Source organism: Danio aesculapii, chromosome 12, assembly GCF_903798145.1.
Source record: "Danio aesculapii chromosome 12, fDanAes4.1, whole genome shotgun sequence".
In the NCBI taxonomy this organism is placed as follows: Eukaryota; Metazoa; Chordata; class Actinopteri; order Cypriniformes; family Danionidae; genus Danio; species Danio aesculapii.
This window is the reverse complement of record NC_079446.1, coordinates 27,666,898-27,688,303: the sequence shown is the minus strand read 5'-3', so window position 1 is coordinate 27,688,303 and position 21,406 is coordinate 27,666,898. Positions and strand designations below refer to the sequence as shown.

Genomic DNA, 21,406 nt, shown 5'->3' with positions numbered 1-21,406 from the left:
AGAGGGAAAGATGAATGCAGCAATGTACAAAGACATCCTAAATCCTGAACAACTCGGTGAATGTCCTTGAGTGGCCCAGCCAGAGCCCAGATCTAAATCCTATTGAACATCTCTGGAGAAATCTGAAATTTCAGAATATTCAGGGGTATTTTGTGCAGAATTTTGAGGAAATCAATAAATTTAATCCATTTTGGAATAAGGCTGTAACAAAAAATATGTGAAAAAAAGTGAAGCGCTATGAATACTTTCCGGATGCACTGTATATTAGAATAGAATAAAAGAAAATCATAAAATGTAAAATTGTAATACATACAATTGTAAAACATAAAATAACATATAACATAACAACATATAACATAACATAGCATAACATATAACATAAAATAACATATAACATAACATAGCATAACATAACATAACATAACATAACATATAACATAACAACATATAACATAAAATAACATACAACATATAACATATAACATAACATATAACATAACATATAACATCATATCATAAAACATAACATAACAGCTTATAACATAACATAACATATAACATAACACAATAGATAACATAAAATATAACATAACATATAACATAACAACATATAACATAACATATAACATAACATATAACATAACATATAACATAACAACATATAACATAACATATAACATAACATATAACATCATATCATAAAACATAACATAACATATAACATAACAACTTATAACATAACATAACAAAACATAACATAACATAACATAACATAACATAACATAACATAACATAACATAACATAACATATAACATAACACAACTGATAACATAAAATATAACATATAACATAACATATAACATAACAACATATAACATAACATATAACATAACATATAACATCATATAACATAACATAACACAACATAACATAACATATAACATAACATAACATAACATGATAAAATAAAATTAATAAAATACACAACATGAAGTTCGCTGGTTCGGGTCAGTTCTGGACCAGTTGGCATTTCTGTGTGAAGTTTGCATGTTCTTCCCATGTTCGCATGGATTTCTTCCGGGTGCTCCGGTTTTCCCCACAGTTCAAAGACATGCACTATAGGTGAATTGAATAAACTAAATTGGTCGTAGTGTATGTCTGTGAATGAGTGTGTATGGATGTTTCCCAGTACTGGGTTGCAGTTTGAAGGGTTTTCGCTGAGAAAAACATATGCTGGATAAGTTGGCGGTTCATTCCGCTGTAGCAACCCCTGATGAATAAAGGGACCAAGCGGAAGGGAAATTAATGAACATAACATAACATAACATAACATAACATAACATAACATAACATAACATAACATAACATAACATAACATAACATATGTAATATTATAATAAACTCTATTTTACCCAGACTGTGTGAATTAAATATTTTTTTCTCATTTTAATGATCTCATATCCCACATACTGTACATGCTGTTTCGCATTTCAAACAGACAGAATCATTTTGCTCATTTGCCTCCTCCTTGGCTGTGTTTGGATGTTATGTGGGTTGAATGAAATGAAAGCATATGAAATGATGTGTAATGCCGTGTTCTCTTACTCTTTTCACAGATACGCAGACATGCTGACACCCTACATGAACTCTGTGCCCGCTGTGATTGCCAAAGCATCTGCCATCCACAACCCCATCATCTATGCTATCACTCATCCCAAATACAGGTTTGATGATGCTGAGCTCGAGCCTTTAATATAAAGTATTTTCTTGCTGCTGATTTAAGTACTGTACGGTGACTTCACAGTGAGCAGTAGCATGTCAAAATTTAAAAAATAACAGCACTACGGTTTAACTTCAGCAATTTGTTGTATTAAAAATGTGCTAATTTCATATAACAATCTTGAATACAAACTAGTGTAAAAATGTTATTAAAATAGTGTTAGCAGAATATCTTTAACAAGGCTGTTAAATATCATTACTGTTAATTATTCATTTATTACGGAATATTAGTGGTGTAATTTTACTTATTTATTTATTTGTTTATTGGTTTGAAGGAATAGAAATAGAATAGAATATTTTGTTATAATATAAAGGTCTCTCATATCACTTTTGTACAGTGGCCGAGAGAGCTTAACGTTCTGCAATTTAAGAAAACATGTGCAATTAAGAATAATTGCAATCTTGCAATCTTCACACTTGTGCAAATCCTCACAAAGCAAACACATTTTTAAAAAATGCGCTGCATTTTCTCACAACACAAACAGTTTACAAAAACACGCTGCATTTTCTTACAACACTTTCAAATAGCACGGAACCCAATGGAAATGCTTCAAGGGGACCCTAAAATGTGACGGACCTGCCGATTTATGTTATATGCTGCGTCCCAATTTGCATACTTATACTACACCCTAAAAGTATGTACTTTTTTGTGAAGGAAAAGTACACACTTTTGAGTGTGTAACAGAAGAGTATACATGTTTTTGGCACATACGACTTCCTCGTTAACAGATCGTTGTGTTGCTTGGTTATGAGCCCTGTCAATCCTCCACACATCATCCACATTTTTTTCATATTAATTTCCTACCTTATTGGAGAAGCTGCAGCAGCAGGTTAATCTCCCATTCACAAGTCTTTCATGCAGAGAAATCTCCTCAGGTCTTTGGGTAATTCTGCATTCAGACGTTAATGTCCAAACACGTCTTTATATAACTTCAGTATTGTTGTTGCAGATGAAATATAACACAGAAAATGGGATTAAAATATGTTCCAGTGGGCTAGATATTAATTAACAGTCATACAAACATCTTTACCGAAGCCTCTCTACTTGACGGTTGGTTTCGCGCGTCCATGATGTTTGTAGTTTGTTTACACTTTTCACCTGCGTTTGTAGTTCTAATCAAACTCACATCCTATGCACAATGTATTGTGGGCAATATCAGCGGTTAGAGTATGGACATTTCTACTCCGAGTTTTTACCGAAAATAGTAAACCATACGGGAACCTTTGGCATACTCTTTTCAACATACTACGATTTGGGACATACTAATTCTACTTTCAAATACTATTTAAGACAGATAGTATGCGAATTGAGACGCAGCAATTGTTATTTAGGCTAATGAACTACAAAAGACAAAGGAATCAGGATGTTAAAATAAACAAACAAAATCTAACCTTTCAAAGATCACCTACAACTTCACTGAGCAATAGTCACGGCACAGCTCCGTCCATCACGTTTTTTAGTCCCCTTGCCATTGCCAGTTTAGCAAATTATATTTCAGTATTTCAGTATGTCACAGTATTTCGTAATTCATTCATTCAGTTAGAAAGGCTCTCTAAGCATGCGTCCGTGACTGAAATGTGACCTCCGGTGGACAGTAGCAGACTCTGAAATGAGATGCAGACTTATACTTTCACATGAGGTGGTTATTAATTAGCAAATAATATCAATAATACAAACATAAACATTAGGTGAGCAGGTTACATTGTAACCCTGTGTCCTAACAACACGCTACATGACAGGATTTGCAAACAAGACAACAGAAATTTAAATACAGCCATTCAGAAGCATAGAATAGTGCACTTACTGCACTCCAACAAAATGGTTTGGTTTAAAATCTAATTAATACATATTAAACCTCTTTAATATTATTAAATGTACATGCTGAATGACTGATATTTGTTGGCTTGCACCGAGTCATCGTTCTAAAGTTCCATTTCAAATGGTTTATTTTATTTTCAAGATCTGAGATGAACTATTTGCTGCTGCTTTTAGTAGTATAGCCATAAATGTCATGTAAAATGGCATTCAAACTCACATTATTAGCATTTAACACTGAATAAAGCACATGCGGTGTATCTGAGGTGATCAATTTATCCAGTTGCTCAGCTGCAAGAAATAGAAGCCATTTCTAAAATATAAATTCGAGGTGTTCGTAGAACAAAAACTTCTTTTAATATGGAAAATATTCCTTCTTTCGCGTGCTATTACTTTTATTTAAAGCACAACATAAATAAGCCTTAAATCAGCCTTTAGGCTCGATAACCAGCACACGCTTGTTGATGTCGTCAATCTGGCAACCCGCTCTTGCGTGTTTTTTGAATCAGGAATGCAATACCTAGTTCAACCACTGGGTGTCAAACTTACACATTGCACCTTTAAGTACTTTTTTGACACTCTGCAGCTCATATCAGCGCCTGTCCCACACACACAACATACACATACACACGAGTTGCTATTGGCAGTTTACAGGGACAGTTTACTTTTAAAATCCACTTATATGGTCCTAGCCCTAAATCCAACCCTCAGAGGAAATATTGAATGTAAATAGACACCATTAAGAATAATGATTTTTATGCGTTTTGAATTACAAGGATGTCAGACATGTCCTCATAAACCACCATAATAGAGTTCTAGATCATACCTTGGTCCTTATACAAAAAACTGGACCAAATACAAAGTTCATTTTGTTTTAATAACACTGAGGAGATTCCACGTCAATCCTTATCCAAAAGTGGTGGAGAGATATTTTATATCTAAGGAGAGTAAAGGAATTAAATGAAATGAAAGTTTTCTCTAAGTAATGTTTGGGATGAAATATGGGCTAAATTATGAATACACTCAGCAAAAGGGGCAGTCAGAGATGCATTTAAGATGCATCAAGCAGGATTTCTATCTATTTTGAATTATAAAACAATGGTGATTGAGGCTCATGTGATGTCATTTCAATGTATTTAACTCCTATTATTCAGCTGTTAAGTGTATCCAGATTTTCATTCTACATCACCTTTAATAAATGCAATATTTTACATAAATGTAATAGCCTTGATCCAAATTGAGCACCAAAGCAGACCTGACTCAGTAACCATCTGCTCTAGTTTTTTACACACTCTGCTTTCCAGTTTAGAAAGGTCTGTCCAGTGAAATGAAACCTTGTTTTACAAAAAAAATGCATGCTGCGTGCTTCAAGGCTTGGCAGACCTAAATCGATCAGTGGCTTTGTGTTCAGAGAGCAAGCACAAGTACCTTGAAATGACAGAGGTAGATTCTGACCTTTAAAAGTCAGATTTACTTCAGATTGATCTGCTGTGAATGCGTTGAGCCATGTGTTGCTCATAACCGATCTGTGGTGAGACACACAAGAATAATGCCTCGACATGAAGCACTTGAAGCATGAGGTCATCACTTACACATAACCTCAATTTAAGGTCATCCTTACGAAGGATTGATAAGTGACACAAGAAACAGCAAACACAATATTCTCTTTCCCTATTAAACAATTAAATATTTTCCACAATTATGCATTTTTAAAAATCAACTCATTCTGTTTGTGAATGCAAAAGATCTGCAGTTTTAAAGGTCAAAGTACATGATGAATGAAGTTATGGTTTCCTAAAGAAAGAACAGATTTTGAACTTAAACAAGTTGTAAGTCATTCTTGTTTCACTTTGTTACTTATCTTTATTCATCTATGACAAATTTGCATAATTACAGCTTAGGGATTGCTACCTGCAAGCATCCATTCTGACCCACAAAGAGTTTAGTTGGGTCATTGTTATTGACATTAAATTTAATGTAGAGACAAAACATGTATTCTTTTGCAACTTATGCACACACTGTAAAAAATATCTGTAAATTAGCAGTTTTCCATATTTTGTGATTCATGTTTTTATTTTTTTATTTTTGATTATGCTTTTGAATCGCACTCTGAGACCTTGATTTTTCTTCTGACAATTTTTAACCTTAAAAAGGTGAAAAAAGTAACTTTTATTAAAATTTTCATAGTTTAAATTGACATATTGGCTGTGTTGGTGGTGTATATTACCCAATAAAACCTTCTGTTATTTTACAATTTTCTCTACATATTATTTCTTAAATCATTATATTATTTCAAACTATAAAAATATCTAAAAAAGAGTTGAAAAGTCGACAGAGCATCCCATAATGAATGCTATTTTTTACAGTGCACAGTGTACAACCACTAAAGATTAAGGAAGGCTCTGAAAATTTCATTTAGATATGTTAATGAGTGTTTAAATTGTGATATTTGCTATAAATGGTAGACCAATTACAACTTATTGGGCCATCTGACCAATCAAAGCAGAGCAGGCTAATGGAAAGGAGGGTTTTTAAAAAAAGCAAATCTTCAAACAAATCAATGGAAAAATGAAGTGATATGAAATATAAATATTTGAGGAAATGAATTCAATGCTGGCAGACCTATTATATATATATATATATATATATATATATATATATATATATATATATATATATATATATATATATATATATATATATATATATATATATATATATATATTAGGAACAGGGCTTGACATTAACTTTTTTTGATCACCAGCCACTGTGGCTAGTAGTTTTTTCAACATTACTAGCCACTCGCCAATTTTACTAGCCACACTTTTGTTATTGGGAAAATATGTTTTATATGCATAAATTTGACCTTGATATGCTGAAATTACTTGATTTAGATTTGTGTTATGTCCACATGCGTCCTCATTCATTTAACTTTTTGTGTGTGTTGTGTATGAGCTTGCTCAATGAGCATGAGCAAATGGGTTGTCACAATGCAATTAGTTTTTATTCCACACTTTTCAGAGCTCAAAATTAAGGATTTACCAGATTTATGTATGATTATTTCTTAGCCACAAATTTTTTAACGTGTCAAAACAAGCAAAATATAGCTGTATACAAGCACTTTTTATTTCCACAAAACCTTTATTTAAAAAAAAGACATTTAAAAAAGAATTATTGTCATGTATCTAAAATATGCACAGTAACCTGTCCAGACTAAAGGTCCCAGATCACCAGTTAACTACACATAAACGGGGGGTTAATCTCATATTAAAGAAATGTTATTGTAAAAAAAAGAAAAGATAATTAAACTATATTAACAAAAATAATTGTAAGCAAAAAAAACAAACAAAAATATGATAATGATAATGAAAGGATGTACTCACGCACATGGTTAATGTTAGGCCTGCTAATAATCTGTTCAAAGAATAATTAAAACGAACGCAGTGACTGCTCTTGCATACAGAAGGATATATATGCATATATTTAAATATTGAGCTCTTGAAAGCAGCAGGATTGTGAATGCACGATCATTGCTTTTTGTCCAGTCTATTTCAAAAAGAATCGATAGCACCAGTTGCGTTTCCTGTGATTCGCGGAAGTAAACGGGAGCACGTGCGCTTTTTAACAATCGTGTGCATCACATCATCTGTGATCGCGAGTGATCATCCTCTCATTCGGCATTCATCTGCTTTTGTTTGCTCGCGTGGAACACAGTTATTTTGGTCTGTCTTGCAGCTTCTCGATTCTATAATCACATTTCTATGAATATTGGGCCATCTTTATTGTCGAACCCTGCTTTTAAGAAAACTACAATTCAAAAATGATTTCCAACCAACCAAAGTGGCTAGTGTGAGTGTCTATCTAACCTCCAACAGCTGAAATCCACCTGCATTTGGCGGGTGTTAATGTCAGCCTTGATTAGGAACATAAAAAAATAACAAAAATAAGGGCACTTTAAGCAAAAGTTATTTGTTTTTTTTATTGACAATTTTAATTGTACTACTTTTATTAATGTGAAATGTGCTGTTTACTCTTTTTTGCAACTAAGAGTAATTGGCAAGATGTGGCTATTTATATGAAACCTATAAAACGTAGCTTTGAGTAAATCAAACAAGACTGTGACATGAAAAAAACAAATGGATTCAAAATTATATTTTGGTGCTGAATTGTCTGTGACAAACCTGAAACATGACTATGCTAGGTTTTATTACAGTGCTATACACATAGCGGGAGTAAATAAATTGTATTATTTTCATGATATTTGAGAATAAGCTTTAACCAGGTGTTTCTCAACCATGTTCGTGGAGGACCACTGGCCCTGCACATTTTCCGTTGCTGCGTCCCGATTCCCATACTATCCATCCTAAATAGTATTTGAAAATAGAAATAGTATGTCTCAAATCATATTATGTTGAAAATAGTACGCCAAAGGTTACCGGATAGTTTACTATTTCCAGTAAAAATTAGAACCATCCATACTCTAACCTCTAATATTGTCCACAATATATTGCATGTTGGATGTAAATTTGATCAGAACTACAAATGCAGTTGAAAAGTGTAAATAAACTACAAACATGGTGGATGCGCGAGACCAACCATCAAGTTGGTCGTTTCTGTGTTATATTTCATCCGTAACAACATTGTGAACTTATATAAAGACATGTTTGGACATTAAAGTCTGAATGCATAATTATCCAAATACTGAGGAGATTTATTTACATGAAATGGCAGATTATCCTGCTGCTGCTTTTCCAACAAGGTAGGTAATTAAATATGAAAGAAATGTGGATGATGTGTGGATAATTGACAGGGCTTGTAACTAAGCAACATCTGTTAACAAGGAAGTAGTATGTCCCAAAGCTTGCATACTCTTCTGTTACACACTCAAAAGTATATACTTTTCCTTCACAAAAAGTACATATTTTTAGGACGTAGTATAAGTATGCGATTGAGACACAGCACATGTCTCCTTGACCAAACACACCTGATTCAGATCTTCAGCTCATTAGCAGTAGCTGAAAGACCTGTAATGGGTGTGACAGACAAAGGAGTCATCCAAAACATGTAGTGTTGGTTATCCTCCAGGAACGTGGTTGAGAAACACTGTCCTATACTACAATAAAAACAAATGTTTTTTTTTTTTTTTTTTTAAGCATTTGCTAAAGTAATCCTGCCATTTTATCTTTTTCTGCATGTTTTTGAGCTCTTTGTTGAAAATATATAGTGCAACACTCTTCCAGGAGAACTACCAAGCAAGTTTACCAGAAAAGCCATGCAGATATGCATTTGCATGTATTTGTTAAGAAATCATCCACTTATAGTTTTGGAGTTCATAAAAAGGGCACAAATAAGCATGTATCTAACAGTTTGCCCTGCAGTCCTAATTTGTGTGAAAAGCAACAGATGTCATTGGTGTTTTACTGCCTCCTGTATATGTTTTCTCTCTCTTGTTCTGGCAGGTCTGCCATTGCAAAGTACATCCCATGTCTTGGAGTGCTGCTGTGTGTTCCTCGTAGAGACCGCTTCAGCAGCAGTAGCTTTATGTCCACACGACGCTCCACTTTGACCAGCCAGTCCTCTGAGACCAGCAACAACTTGCATCGAGCCGGAAAGGCACGCTTGTCCTCTGTATCTGACAGCGAATCAGTAAGAAAACACCTCCAGGCCAGAAACAACCCAATGAACCCATATATTTGTAGCCACATACTCCTGATTTCATGTGTTGAGTTCCAAATTCCCTTAAAATCACTTTTAGAAATTAAATTGATAGTTTTCAATCATTTTCAAGGGGTTTTTTTTATTCTACAAATGACTCTACTAATAGAACATTGTTATTATTATCTTCTATGTTAAGCTGCTTTGATACAATCTGCATTGTAAAAGCGCAATAAAATAAAGATGAACTGAATTGAACATTGTATTTACACTCTTAAAAATGAAAGTGCAAGAACTTTTTTGTCGAAAGTTCTTCAAAGAATCGTTTGCGGTGTCAGGAACATTTTCATAGTCTTCCACTATCTAAAAAAAACAAATCCACTATATATCCACTTTTGTGAACTGAAAATGTTGAAGGTTCTTCATGGAACTCTCAATGCCAGTAAAGAACTTTTATTTTTAAAAGTGTATGTGACATAATTCAGTAAAAAAAAATTCTATCAAAAGTTCACCTTGTAACTTAATAAACCAAGAACAAAATATTATGATTTATATTAAATATTGGATAACAGATCAACCACAAAGGAATTCACTTTGCAGATATTTGTAGAATTGTCTTTCCTCGTTCAAAAGCACACACAAATCTGATGCTTTTCCTTATTAGATTTTTTAAGCTTTAGCAACAGTTCACCTAAAATTCTGTTAAATACTCATGCTTTTACGTGTTCAAACCTGTTCGACTTTCTTTCTTCTATTAAACAAAAAAGAAGATATTTTGAAGAAAGCTGGGAACCTGTAAACATCGACTACTACAGTATTTTTGGTACTTTGGAAGTCAATGGTTACAGGTTTTCAGATATCTTCAGAATATATTCTTTAGTGTTAAAGGGCACCTATGATGAAAATCAACTTTTGTAAGCTGTTTGGACAGAACTGTCTGTATGTATAGTGTGTCCACTGTCAAATTGGAGAGATAACCCCAACAAGTCTCTTTTTAAATTTACTTTCATTAAAATACGACACAAATCCCAGTGATTTTGAGGCCCACCGCAACATGACATATAAGTGTGGTTTTTCCTGCCCACTGAATTGATTGACAGGCGCCATGTTTCTATAATAATATACACGTCCACTGAACTTTTTTGCAAATAAACTGGGATTAAATCATATGTTACAAGTCTTTGTAATCAGTTGCATCTCAATATAAGTTAAACTTTATAACCTCAATACAAGTTAAACTTTACACGTTTAAAACGTTTTAAAACAGAGCGTGTTTGTAATAAAGACAGTAGAATTGCTGTGTAATTCTAAACCGCTATAATCACCATGGCTGCATGGTGTCAGTAAACGTATATCTGTGAATGTGTATGTATACTGCAAACGGCATTTATGTGAGACTCATTTCAAAAAAGCTTGAATAATCTCCACCAAAAATACATGAAATAAACTTACTTGGTATTTTTGACTTGTGACCTTATTTCAGCGTCATCCGAGTTTGTCTTTGTCACTGACTGCTGTTTATCTGATGTAACGCAGGAGAAGCAGACATGCACGTCAGAGCAGTGGGCAGGGAAAACCAGCTCATATGGATTTAAAGACACAGGCTGCAAAAACAGCTACATTGTGATCAGACACCAAATTGGACAAATTCTATTTTATATAATAAATAATCTGATGAGTATTTTGAGCTGAAACTTTACAGACACATTCTGGAGACACCAAAGACTTATCTTACATCTTGTAAAAGGGGTAAAATAGGTGCCCTTTAAACAGAATAAAGAAACTCATAAAGGTTTGCAACCACTTGAGTGTGAGTAAATAGTGAGTACATTTTTATTTTGGGGTGAACTATTGCTTTAATAGCAAAGCTCTTTCTGTTGTTACTGTTTAATGTATGTTTTGTATGAACAGGGTTGGACGGACACAGAAGCAGATCTCTCCACTGCAAGTTCCCGGCCTGCTAGTCGCCAGGTCTCATCAGACATCCGCAAAGATATGTGCGATATCAAGCACAGCAGCTCTCTGAGGCTAAAGGTCAAGAGCAGAGACTCTGGCATCTTCGACAGGACCTCAGCCCAGAGTCTAGCCGACCCGAGCACCAACCGGCCCTGTGCATACATCAGCGTAAGTGAGAGACTTCATTTAGTGTCATATCTACCTCATTTATCACCAGCTCCACAGCTCACCCGGCACTCTTTGATTTATGAAATTAGGAAGCCCCATATTCATTTTAAGAGAGGAAACGACTCCATCAGATTTAAAAAATTAATTTGGAAATTTCATTCCATCCTTCATATCTCGATGACAGTTCGCTGCCCTGGTTTTAGCCAGCGCTGTACTTTGACAAATGACAAGAGTCTTCAAGAGCCTGCATGCTTATGTGTGCTAATGATGCACTTTCTGGGATTTCTTATGACTGTACATTAATTAAGTTTGAGAGAAATTGGTGCCTCCTTCACCAAGTTTTTCTTTTAAATGTAGTGGAGCTATTGCTGTCTGACATCTACATACAGCTCGTTTTAACAAGTAGATGAAGAAGTGCTTTTTAATTCGACCTCCTGGTACAGTTTTTTACCTGAATGATACATCATGGGGAAGTTTTAAAGTACACCTATTATCTGAAAACTATACTAAAATACTCTTTGTGTTAACAGTTTCATATTACCAATACCAGTTTCATGTGCTGCTTATTCAGTCCTACTTTGCAAATTCGTCACCTTGGAATTATAAGGTTCTATCTGCATTCTAAATGATTTTGAGATATTGAGCTTCAAAGTTTTTGCAATACATATTGCAAACAATATGTGTGTAACAGTTCTCTTTCATACATTAACATTACAGAGACCCAAAATGTACTCTAGATGTGAATGATCTAAGTTCTCTTCATTTTGCAAGTTGAGGTAAAACAAACATGGCAAATGCAGATAGAACCTTATATTCTATAAGGTCATTTTCCGCTTGGAATAATAAGGTTTTATCTAGCGGATAATTAATTGAAGCATTACTTTTTAAGAATTACAATCAGTCTGCTTATTAATTTAATTAAAGAAAAAAAATGGTGTTGTAACAATATGTTGATGCTTGAGAAATGTTGTAAGATGATTTTTTCTCCCTTTTTCAAATTAAGTAAGCCTTGCTAAATATTTTGTCCAGTGCAGATGTCAATTTTATGTAATTATTATGGTAATATTTATGAAATTATAGGCTATATATGAATTATTGAATTATATTTATTGAATTAAATATAAGCCTGGCCTGTACCTGGAAGGGAGACCACATGGGAAAACTAGGTTGCTGTTGGAAGTGGTGTTAGTGAGGCCAGCAGGTCAACCTGTGGTCTGTGTGAGTCCTAATGCCCCAGTAAAAGTGTAGGGGACACTATACTGTCAGTGGGCATCATCTTTCAGATGAGACGTTAAACCAAGGTCCTGACTCTCTGTTGTCATTAAAAATCCCATGGCACTTCTCGTAAAGTGTAGGGGTGTAAACCTGGTGTCCTGGCTAAATTCCCTCTCGGCCCTTACCCATCATGGCCTCCCAATCATCCCCATTCACTGAATTGTCGCAGTCACTGTCTCTCTACTCCACCAACAGCTGGTGTGTGGTGAGCACACTAGTGCTGTTGTCCTGTGGCTGCCGTCGCATCATCCAAGTGGATGCTGCACACTGGTGGTTGTGTGGAGAGACAAACCCCCCTCATGATTGTGAAGCGCTTTGGATGTATGGCCATACATGATAAATGCGCTATATAAATACCAATTAAGTTAATATCAAATTTAAAGACTTTAAAAGAAAATAGACAATGAGCAAATTGTTTAACAAAGTTTAATAAACACTAAAAATGTTTCACTGACTATTTACATTTATATTGTACATTTTAAACATTTATACTATTTACAAAATATTTCACATTTAATATATAATTTTATTTTAGTTCCTGTCTTTTTTAACAGTGTGAAATGTAACATTATATCTCTGTGTCAAAAAATGCTTCTAAATGATCACATTTACACACATCTTTTCAATTTCAGGTTTCTTCTTGATTTTGTGTGGTGCGGCATTATTTAGTCGATTCTGATTTTATGTTTCTTTCTGGTCTTTCCTGCTGTCAAGAGAGCAGTCCAGCGAAATGACAAAGAAAGCTGATCCTGATTGGTTCTTGTGCATGCAATTGAAATGCTGATTGGCTCACAGAAAGAACCTTATAGAGCCAAGCTAGAGTTTGTTTGTTTGTTTTTTTTTAAATAAAAAGTCCTAAAATGTAAACAACTTATAAAAAACATCATATAACGTAAATGAGTCATTTAACAAGAATATGTGAATAACTCAATTTTGACAAAAATGTCAGATAGAACCTTATAAATTCTAAGGTGACTAGACACACTAAACAAAGAGCTTTTCTACATCGATTTTTCTTTGCAAGTAATGTGAACGGATCATCCCTTTCTCCTTGCTGCTAATTGCTGTTCTGAAAGAACATGAACAAACAAAGGAGTATTCAAAGAAGCAGTCCAAATTGAGTTGACAAATTGTGAATCAATCAGTGTATCTACTGCAGAATGATATCAATACAATCCAGTGACCATAGCTTAACTCTAGAATGGAGCATTTTGCTAATTATAGATGCACAATATAATATATATTGTACCTATATATCCTTGCAATCTATATATCCAAATGAATCATCACTGAGTCAAAGGGAATCAAGATCAGAATTGCAATCTTAGGAAACCAAAATTGTCTCTTTATCCAACCTGAATACTTCTTTGTTTTATGTTTTAGTTTTATTTTGAGAAAGTTTTGTAGGTTTATCAGAATAGACCCACGACCCATTTTTGGATTGCGACACTGTTTCAGAGAGCAGAAAATGATCATGTGTTAATGGAATGAACCAAATCCAGCTTTTCTGCTTATCATTCAAGATGTATAATGCAAAACTGTTTCTATTTTCTTTAAATAAAAAAAACAACGTCTTATACATTTTTAAACGAACAGAACTTTCAACAGAACACAGGCCAACAGAAGCTGAGTTTGGAGCATTGCAAAGGGCATTCCTTTAAAGAGCCGACTTCAATGAGGGTCCATTACATTGAGATTAAGCCTGCTTTAATTCTCCCATCCTAATCTGTTGGTTTTAGAGAGATTATCCCCATAAACAGAAGCTCATCCTATGTCATCAAGATGAATGGCATTAGTGCGTCCACTGGGTGGCACCTTCAGCTCTGCCCATCCACCTCTTTCTTTTGATTGGTCACAGTCCAGTTTAGACAGTGGGAGCCTCAATGTGGTAATATGAACTTTAAAATGAGAAAGAGAAGTGTCTACTTCAAAAAAATGAAATAACTGAGTACTGTTAGTCAGTTAGTCTCTCATTATGGTGAATTTTATGTGTATCTTCTCCGTCCCCCTTTCAGACGGTTGGTGACAAAGATGAAATCTCCATGGCCGAGGTCAGCCTATCCAGTTGTCCCTCATCCTCTGTGAGTACTTGAATTGAACTGGATCTGTTTCTACAACCCCAAATCAGAAAAAAGATGTATGGAGAGTAAATTCTAAATTCACTTTGACTTGTAATACATTGCAGACAATACAACAAACATTTAATATGTTCCTCTTGATTTATATTGTTCTTTTTCAAAATAAACACGTATTCCAAATTTGGTTCTTGCAACACATTTCAAAAAAGTTGGAACAGTAAAGCATTTACCACTTTGTAATATTGCCATTCTTTTTTTAATGAAGACACCAATAGATGAAGTGTTTCATGTGTAATTTTGTCCCATTCAAGTCTTAAGGTGAGCAACAGCACAGGGTCTTCGTTGTTGCATTTTGCGCTTCAAAATGCACCACAAACTCTCTATTTGAGACAGGTTGGGACTACAGGCTGGCCAGTCAAGTATCTGTATCCTCTTCCTCTGCAGCCAGAACTTTGTAAAGTGTGCATAAAGTGGTTTTGCTTTCTCTTGTTGAAATAAGCATGGGTGTCGCTGGAAAAGAAGGCAGCATGTTGTGCTCCAAAAAGTACTTTTCAACATTAATTGTGCTATCACAGAAGTGCAGATTAACCCCATACCATGACAGACCCTGGCTTTTGGACTTGTTGGTGGGAACAGTCTAGATGATCCTTTTCTTTTTTTTGGTCCGGAGCACACGGTGTCCATTTCTTGCAAAAAAAACTGAAATACTGATTTATGTGATCGCAGTACACCTTTCCACTGTGTGATGGGTCATCCCAGATGCCTCCGAGCCCAAAGAAGTTGACTGCGCTTCCGGACACTTTTAAACTTTTGGCACAGTACAGTTTTGTGGATGTCACAGTAGATGACATTTCAAGATTTTTTTGTTGGCAAACTGGCGATCCTCGGCCCATCTTTGCTCCTAAAGAACTAAATCTTTCTTGCATGCTGCTTTCGTTGCAAATCATAATTACAATCACCTGTTGACACCTCCTGTTTCAAATCACATCATTGAATGTCTTGCAGGTCTGAATGACAGAAAAGAATGTGTATTTACAAATGAAATGAAGTTGACCAGACAAAACATGAAAAATTGTGTGTTCATATTGTCTGCAATGAAATACAAGTCAAAGTAAATTTGGAAATCACCACTTTCTTTTTGATGTGAGTTTTCCATACTGTCCCAACTTTTTCTGATTTGGGGATGTAAATTATGTTTAACATGTTAACATATAGGGTGTTCTTCACGCTTATAATAATATTAAATTCATTCATTCATTCTTTTTGGCTTAGTCCCTTTATTAATCTGGGGTCGCCACAGCGGAATGAACCGCCAACTTAGCCAGCATTTGTTTTACGCAGCGGATACCCTTCCAGCTGCAACCCATTACTGGGAAACATCCATACACACTCATTAACACACATACACTATGGCCAATTTAGCTTACCCAATTCACCTATACCACATGTCTTTGGACTGTGAAACCGGAGCACCCGGAGGAAACCCACGCAAACACGGGGAGAACATGCAAACTCCACACAGAAATGCCAGCTGACCCAGCTGAGGCTCGAACCAGCGACCTTCTTGCTGTGAGGCGATTGTGCTACCCGCTGTGCAATTGTGACACCATAATATTAAATTCTATTATTAAATTAACACTTATCTTCTAGTTTTAACGAAAGTAATCTGTTTGAGTTCATAGGAAATGGAGATTTTAAAAAATCAAGAAGCATAAAATAAAATCACTGTAGTTTGGTTCCTGAACAAACTCCTTTTATGGGGTAAATGACCCAAATTGGGGGTGATTTTTGACCCTGTTTGTAATATGGTTGGATGTGCACAGTAAAATGTAAACACAAGTTTTTGTATTTAAAATTAAGGGATAAAATAAAACTAATCAAAACTTGCATAAATATTAAGATAAACTGATCCAAATAGACTGATACAAGATTTCTGAAGCAAAACAAAATTGTCCTTTAGGGTATTTTAACCCACAAGGAACACTTCTGAAACCAAACGTCATTCCAAAAACCATTGTTAGCCAACTACAGTCATTCATTGTTCATTGTTCACAAACAACACAATCTGTATGGTTGGAATTACAGCTCTTGACCTGCTTATTTTCTTTCCATGACAAGTGGACCTGAATAGTGGATAGTGGATCATGAATGTGTCCAAATTAAGCAAGCTTGCATGCAGTAGAATATATATCTTTCATTTCATACACATATATATATTTCATCTTGCATGTTATAGTGTGTTGCAAAATTTAAAGCATTGTTTTGTGCATATGTGCTCCATCTTACACCAATAACCATGACACATTCAAAATCACTCACAGTAAATCAACTTTCTTCCTCATTCTGATGCTCAGTTTGAACTTTAGACCACATCTTCATGCCTAAATGCATCAAGATGCTGCCATGTGATTGGTTTATTGAATATTTGCGTAGTGGAACAGACATGCTTAATAAAGTGCCCAGTCTGAAGGAGAAATGTTATGAAAATAATAATAATGCACCTCAATCATAGATATACCTATGAGATGAGCATCCTATTTCTCAGAGGATGCTGAAAAATAACAGGTAATTTACTCTGTAATCTTTTTGGAGGTTGTGTGTGAAAAATCAAACATGCTTCATTCATACGGGATTACAATCACAGGGTCCATCTGCGAAATGCAATTTTACCTTACCTCCACAGGGAACACTTGTCCGAATATGTCTTCTATAATACAACCATCCCATAGATGTTCATGTTTATTAATCTGATTTGTAGCTCCCTCGGTGTAAATGTGGTAATAAAATATCTATTTGGTTCAACATAATAGCATACAGGATTTCATTACACTGAATTCGGACAGAAAAATAGTGTTGCTTGATCTTTATAGAGAAGGGAGACACAAATGGCACACTATAACAAGTAAAACAATCGGCATGAGGCCAAATTAAGCTTTCAGATTGTCCTGTGTTGAGCTGTGGTGTTGTTGATCACAGGCCGAGCTGCACTGTCATAAAGTCACCTCCAGTGTGTCATTATTAATAACAACAGTGACTGGAAGCGAAAGCAGGAAGCAAACCTGTCAGCGAACGCAAACACAAAAAACCTCAGTCCAGAAAGTTCTCTCGCAGATCAAGCTGAAAAAAAAAAACCTCCTGTGCTGCTGAGCATCAACATGACCTTGGAAAAACATGGTTTCACTCTACAAAATATCAAGCCAGTTCTATAATCCCAGCTTGGTCTGATTTGTATTCAGTTATTATACATGTGAGGTTTACAGTTACATTGTTGTGCTTTGTATGTGAGCTGAACAAAAATACAGAGGTGTGGAAAACATATTCATAAATATCAAATATTTTCTGTTTTATTATTTTAACTCCCAAGTATCCTAGACGACTTTTATTGGGCAAAATCATTTAGTTTTGATAAAAACATAGTTTCATTCATCTCAGTGGTTCAAAAATTCACTAGTTTTTGTAAGTTTGCCATCTGAAAAGATGAAAAAAGAGGACTCGATTCAACAAAGTGAAGTAGTTAATGAAAAAACTTTAAAAAGGACTCTATAAATGCAAATGCAGTTTCTGAAGCAAAACCCAAAATTCACAGGATCTGTGGGCTGTTTCTGGGTGCCAGAATTGACTTGACTCAATGTGCAGCAGCTATCAAAAAACAATGACAATGGAATTTCAGATAAATTTCACATCAATAATTTACATTTTAAAATACATTACAATACAAAAATATTATTTGTAACAAACTTTTACGTTTTATTTTAGAGCTATACTGATTAAGGGCCCTAACATACAACTGGCGCAATTAATCGCAAGACGTGTTTGGCATGATTTGTTGCTATTTTCAGATCAGTGCAACAGTAATTTTCAAGTTTTGTACCACATTGTTTAAATAGCAAATCCATTTGCGCCGCTTTGTGGACTCATGGGTGTGCTGGTCCATAAAGGAGGTGTGTTAAGGCGCATTGTTGGCACATTGCTATTTTGAGGAACTAAAATAGACTGAAAATAAAACTGGTCTAAAGTCCAGCGCAGAGCACTTTAGTTATGCGTCTGTGTGGGTCCAAATACTTACACATTGCTTAATAAACACATGATGTACAGCAATACACAAATATATTTACATATGAAAAAAATTAAGAATTAAAATGTTTCGAGAATTCTTATTTTCTATATAAATATTGAAAACACTACCTCCACTCATCTCTGGGTGCTTTTTCAGTTTATTCATGACAATGAGTATTAGTTATTATATGCATAATTATATTTGTTTTAATAAAAACAAGTTTAGAGTTCTCCATCAGTTGGGTTTTGAAAATGTATGCATCACCATATTAGGCATAAGAATAGGAAGTGTGTTTGGATATAACTTAGTTTTTTGACCATGCTTTGTTATTATTGTTCATTTATTCGTTTGCTGGAAATTAGAACTGAATTTAGAAATAGTTTTGTAACAAATCTTTGTACTTAACAAACAAAATATGCAGGTTAATGGATGTCTTTAGTGGACTGCGTACAACACCGTTTCCTTATCCACGAAAGTAAAGAAGTAAAAAGTAAAAGTAAAGTAAAGAGAAACTAAAGAGGCCAAATGGAGGAGGCTCATTGGTTGCAGATGGTCTGTTTAACTGTTTTCTCGCTAGTGAAGCATTCAGTTTTTCCCCTTACAAAATCCGCCATGTAAATAGCAAATGTGCCTGACTCCTATGCTGTGTTCACACTAGACGCGGAACGCGCGGATAAATCACGATATTCAAGCGGAAATAGACGTGTGAACATTTTAAGTTTACTCACTTCAATCGCACGTCAAATCTGCTTCATTCGCGTGTCTAATTCACCGAGCAATAGATGCGGATTCACGTCATGGACGGGGCTTCTGTCTGCCCAGTGACTGTAGCTTCGTTGCTAAATGGCTAACATGGATTTTATTGAGAGAATAGCTGTGCTTTAGGAAGGCTGATAAACAGTGTTGATTCATTTGAAGCCGTTTCCACTAGAGCCGAGTCCACTAGATCCATTCAGAGGTGCACCCAGCTCTGTGAGCTCATCAACTTCACCAGAAACTATATCTGAATGATAGAATCTTTCAGTGGTGCTTCAGAATGAGCCGAGCCCAGTTTGATGAACTGTTGTCCGATGTCTGCAAAAGGATTTTACCCTGGGACACCAACAACATGTCATAATCACGCCCCTACAAGAAAAAGTTCCTGATTGGTTAACGCATTGGGAATGTCCGCGGAAGTTCAGATTTTCCAACTTGAGCGATTCGCGCAAAACTTTTAACTCGCGCTGTTTTATTCGCATGAATCGCATCATTCGCGTCGCCTCAGTTGCACATATCGCGCCACAAGATGTCTATTCGGGTGTTTGCATTGACTTAACATGTAAATCACTCACGCTTGATGCTTCTTCCGTGTTTAGTGTGAACACAGCATTAAAGGGAATGGGAGATCAGACTCTGATTGGTTTAATGCACATAATGCTCAAAACACACCAATAACTCATTAAGAGAATTAACACAACCCTGTGAGACCATGTGTCGGGGCGCAGAGCATATTTTTTCCATCTTTAAGTCCCCTAAATCTAATTATTACATCCAATGTAGATTAATACATTAACACCAACATAATCAACACAGAAATATAGATTTTTATTATCAAAAACTGTAAAATAGAAAAATGTTATATAAACACATACAGTATTTATGTGTTTATTCCTTCACTCATTGTCTTTTTCTGTCTCACATCAAGGCGAATGACATCTCAGAGAAAGCAGATGAGAAAAGGCCGTTGGTTCGGATCCCATCCATCATTGTGACTTCAGAAACCAGTCCTGCTGTCTTGTCAGCGGGACACTCTTCCAGGCTCATACCTGGAGCTCCAGCAGCCACAGACTCTGTCACCGCGACTGACTGAACACTGATGCTTGGTCATCTGACTGTCTCTTCCTCATTTCTGTCTTCTTTACCCAGGGCTCAAAAAACCAACCTGCATGCAGTTACAACTGACATCTGAATTATTGTTACCTTTGCCTGTTTTCAGATGATAACCGGGCAACCATAAGGTAAACAGGGTCAGTATTTTGACATGAAAGTGGGGTCAGGACACCCATTCAGGGTTTTTCCGGTGGTATGGAGATGATCCTCTCCTCTCAGGGAAGAAAAGCAGCAGTTGGTGTCTGAGTTGTGGATTTTGGCACCGGCTCTGAATATGTGTTCAGATTCCCTTTTCAATGAGCTGCTTTGTCCAATAATGCCTGTGCTGTATAGGTCATAGCAAAAAAAAACATTGCCTGCGTCTGCACAAGATCAGAAACAACAGGTTATTTAAGAACTGAAAATTTAACACTTAAGGCCCCAGTATACTTCAAACAAAATTGGACAGCGAGCTGAAATTACATCATTTTGAACAAATCTGGCCAAAATGAAGTTGGTTTTGTTCAATTTGGCAGCTCATTATACAACAAAAATGTCTAGTTAGCAACATGAATAAACAGGAGAGTATGTACAGAGCTGGTACAGATGTATCCGCACCTGTATGATTGAGAGCAGACAGATTTAAAAGACTCTGAAGGAGTGACACACTGGACAAAAAGCTTCAGCATGTGAGGTTGTGTCTTACACTACACTCTTACACTTACACTAAAAGATTACGTAATAACAAAGTCATTATATAAATAATAACAAAG

The 21,406-nt window shown here is 35.3% G+C and overlaps 1 protein-coding gene across 1 annotated transcript in view; it reads left to right on the top strand.

Moving 5' to 3' along the window:
- Positions 1-21,071, top strand: part of opn4b (opsin 4b) — a 76,853-nt gene extending 55,782 nt beyond the window's left edge. The window contains exons 7-11 of the mRNA XM_056469384.1: positions 1,618-1,725; positions 9,056-9,242; positions 11,163-11,375; positions 14,666-14,731; positions 20,470-21,071. Coding sequence (XP_056325359.1) covers positions 1,618-1,725; positions 9,056-9,242; positions 11,163-11,375; positions 14,666-14,731; positions 20,470-20,634 — 739 coding nt within the window. The 3' untranslated portion in view covers positions 20,635-21,071. The remainder of the gene's footprint in view (positions 1-1,617; positions 1,726-9,055; positions 9,243-11,162; positions 11,376-14,665; positions 14,732-20,469) is intronic.
- The last annotated feature ends 335 nt before the right edge of the window (positions 21,072-21,406 follow it).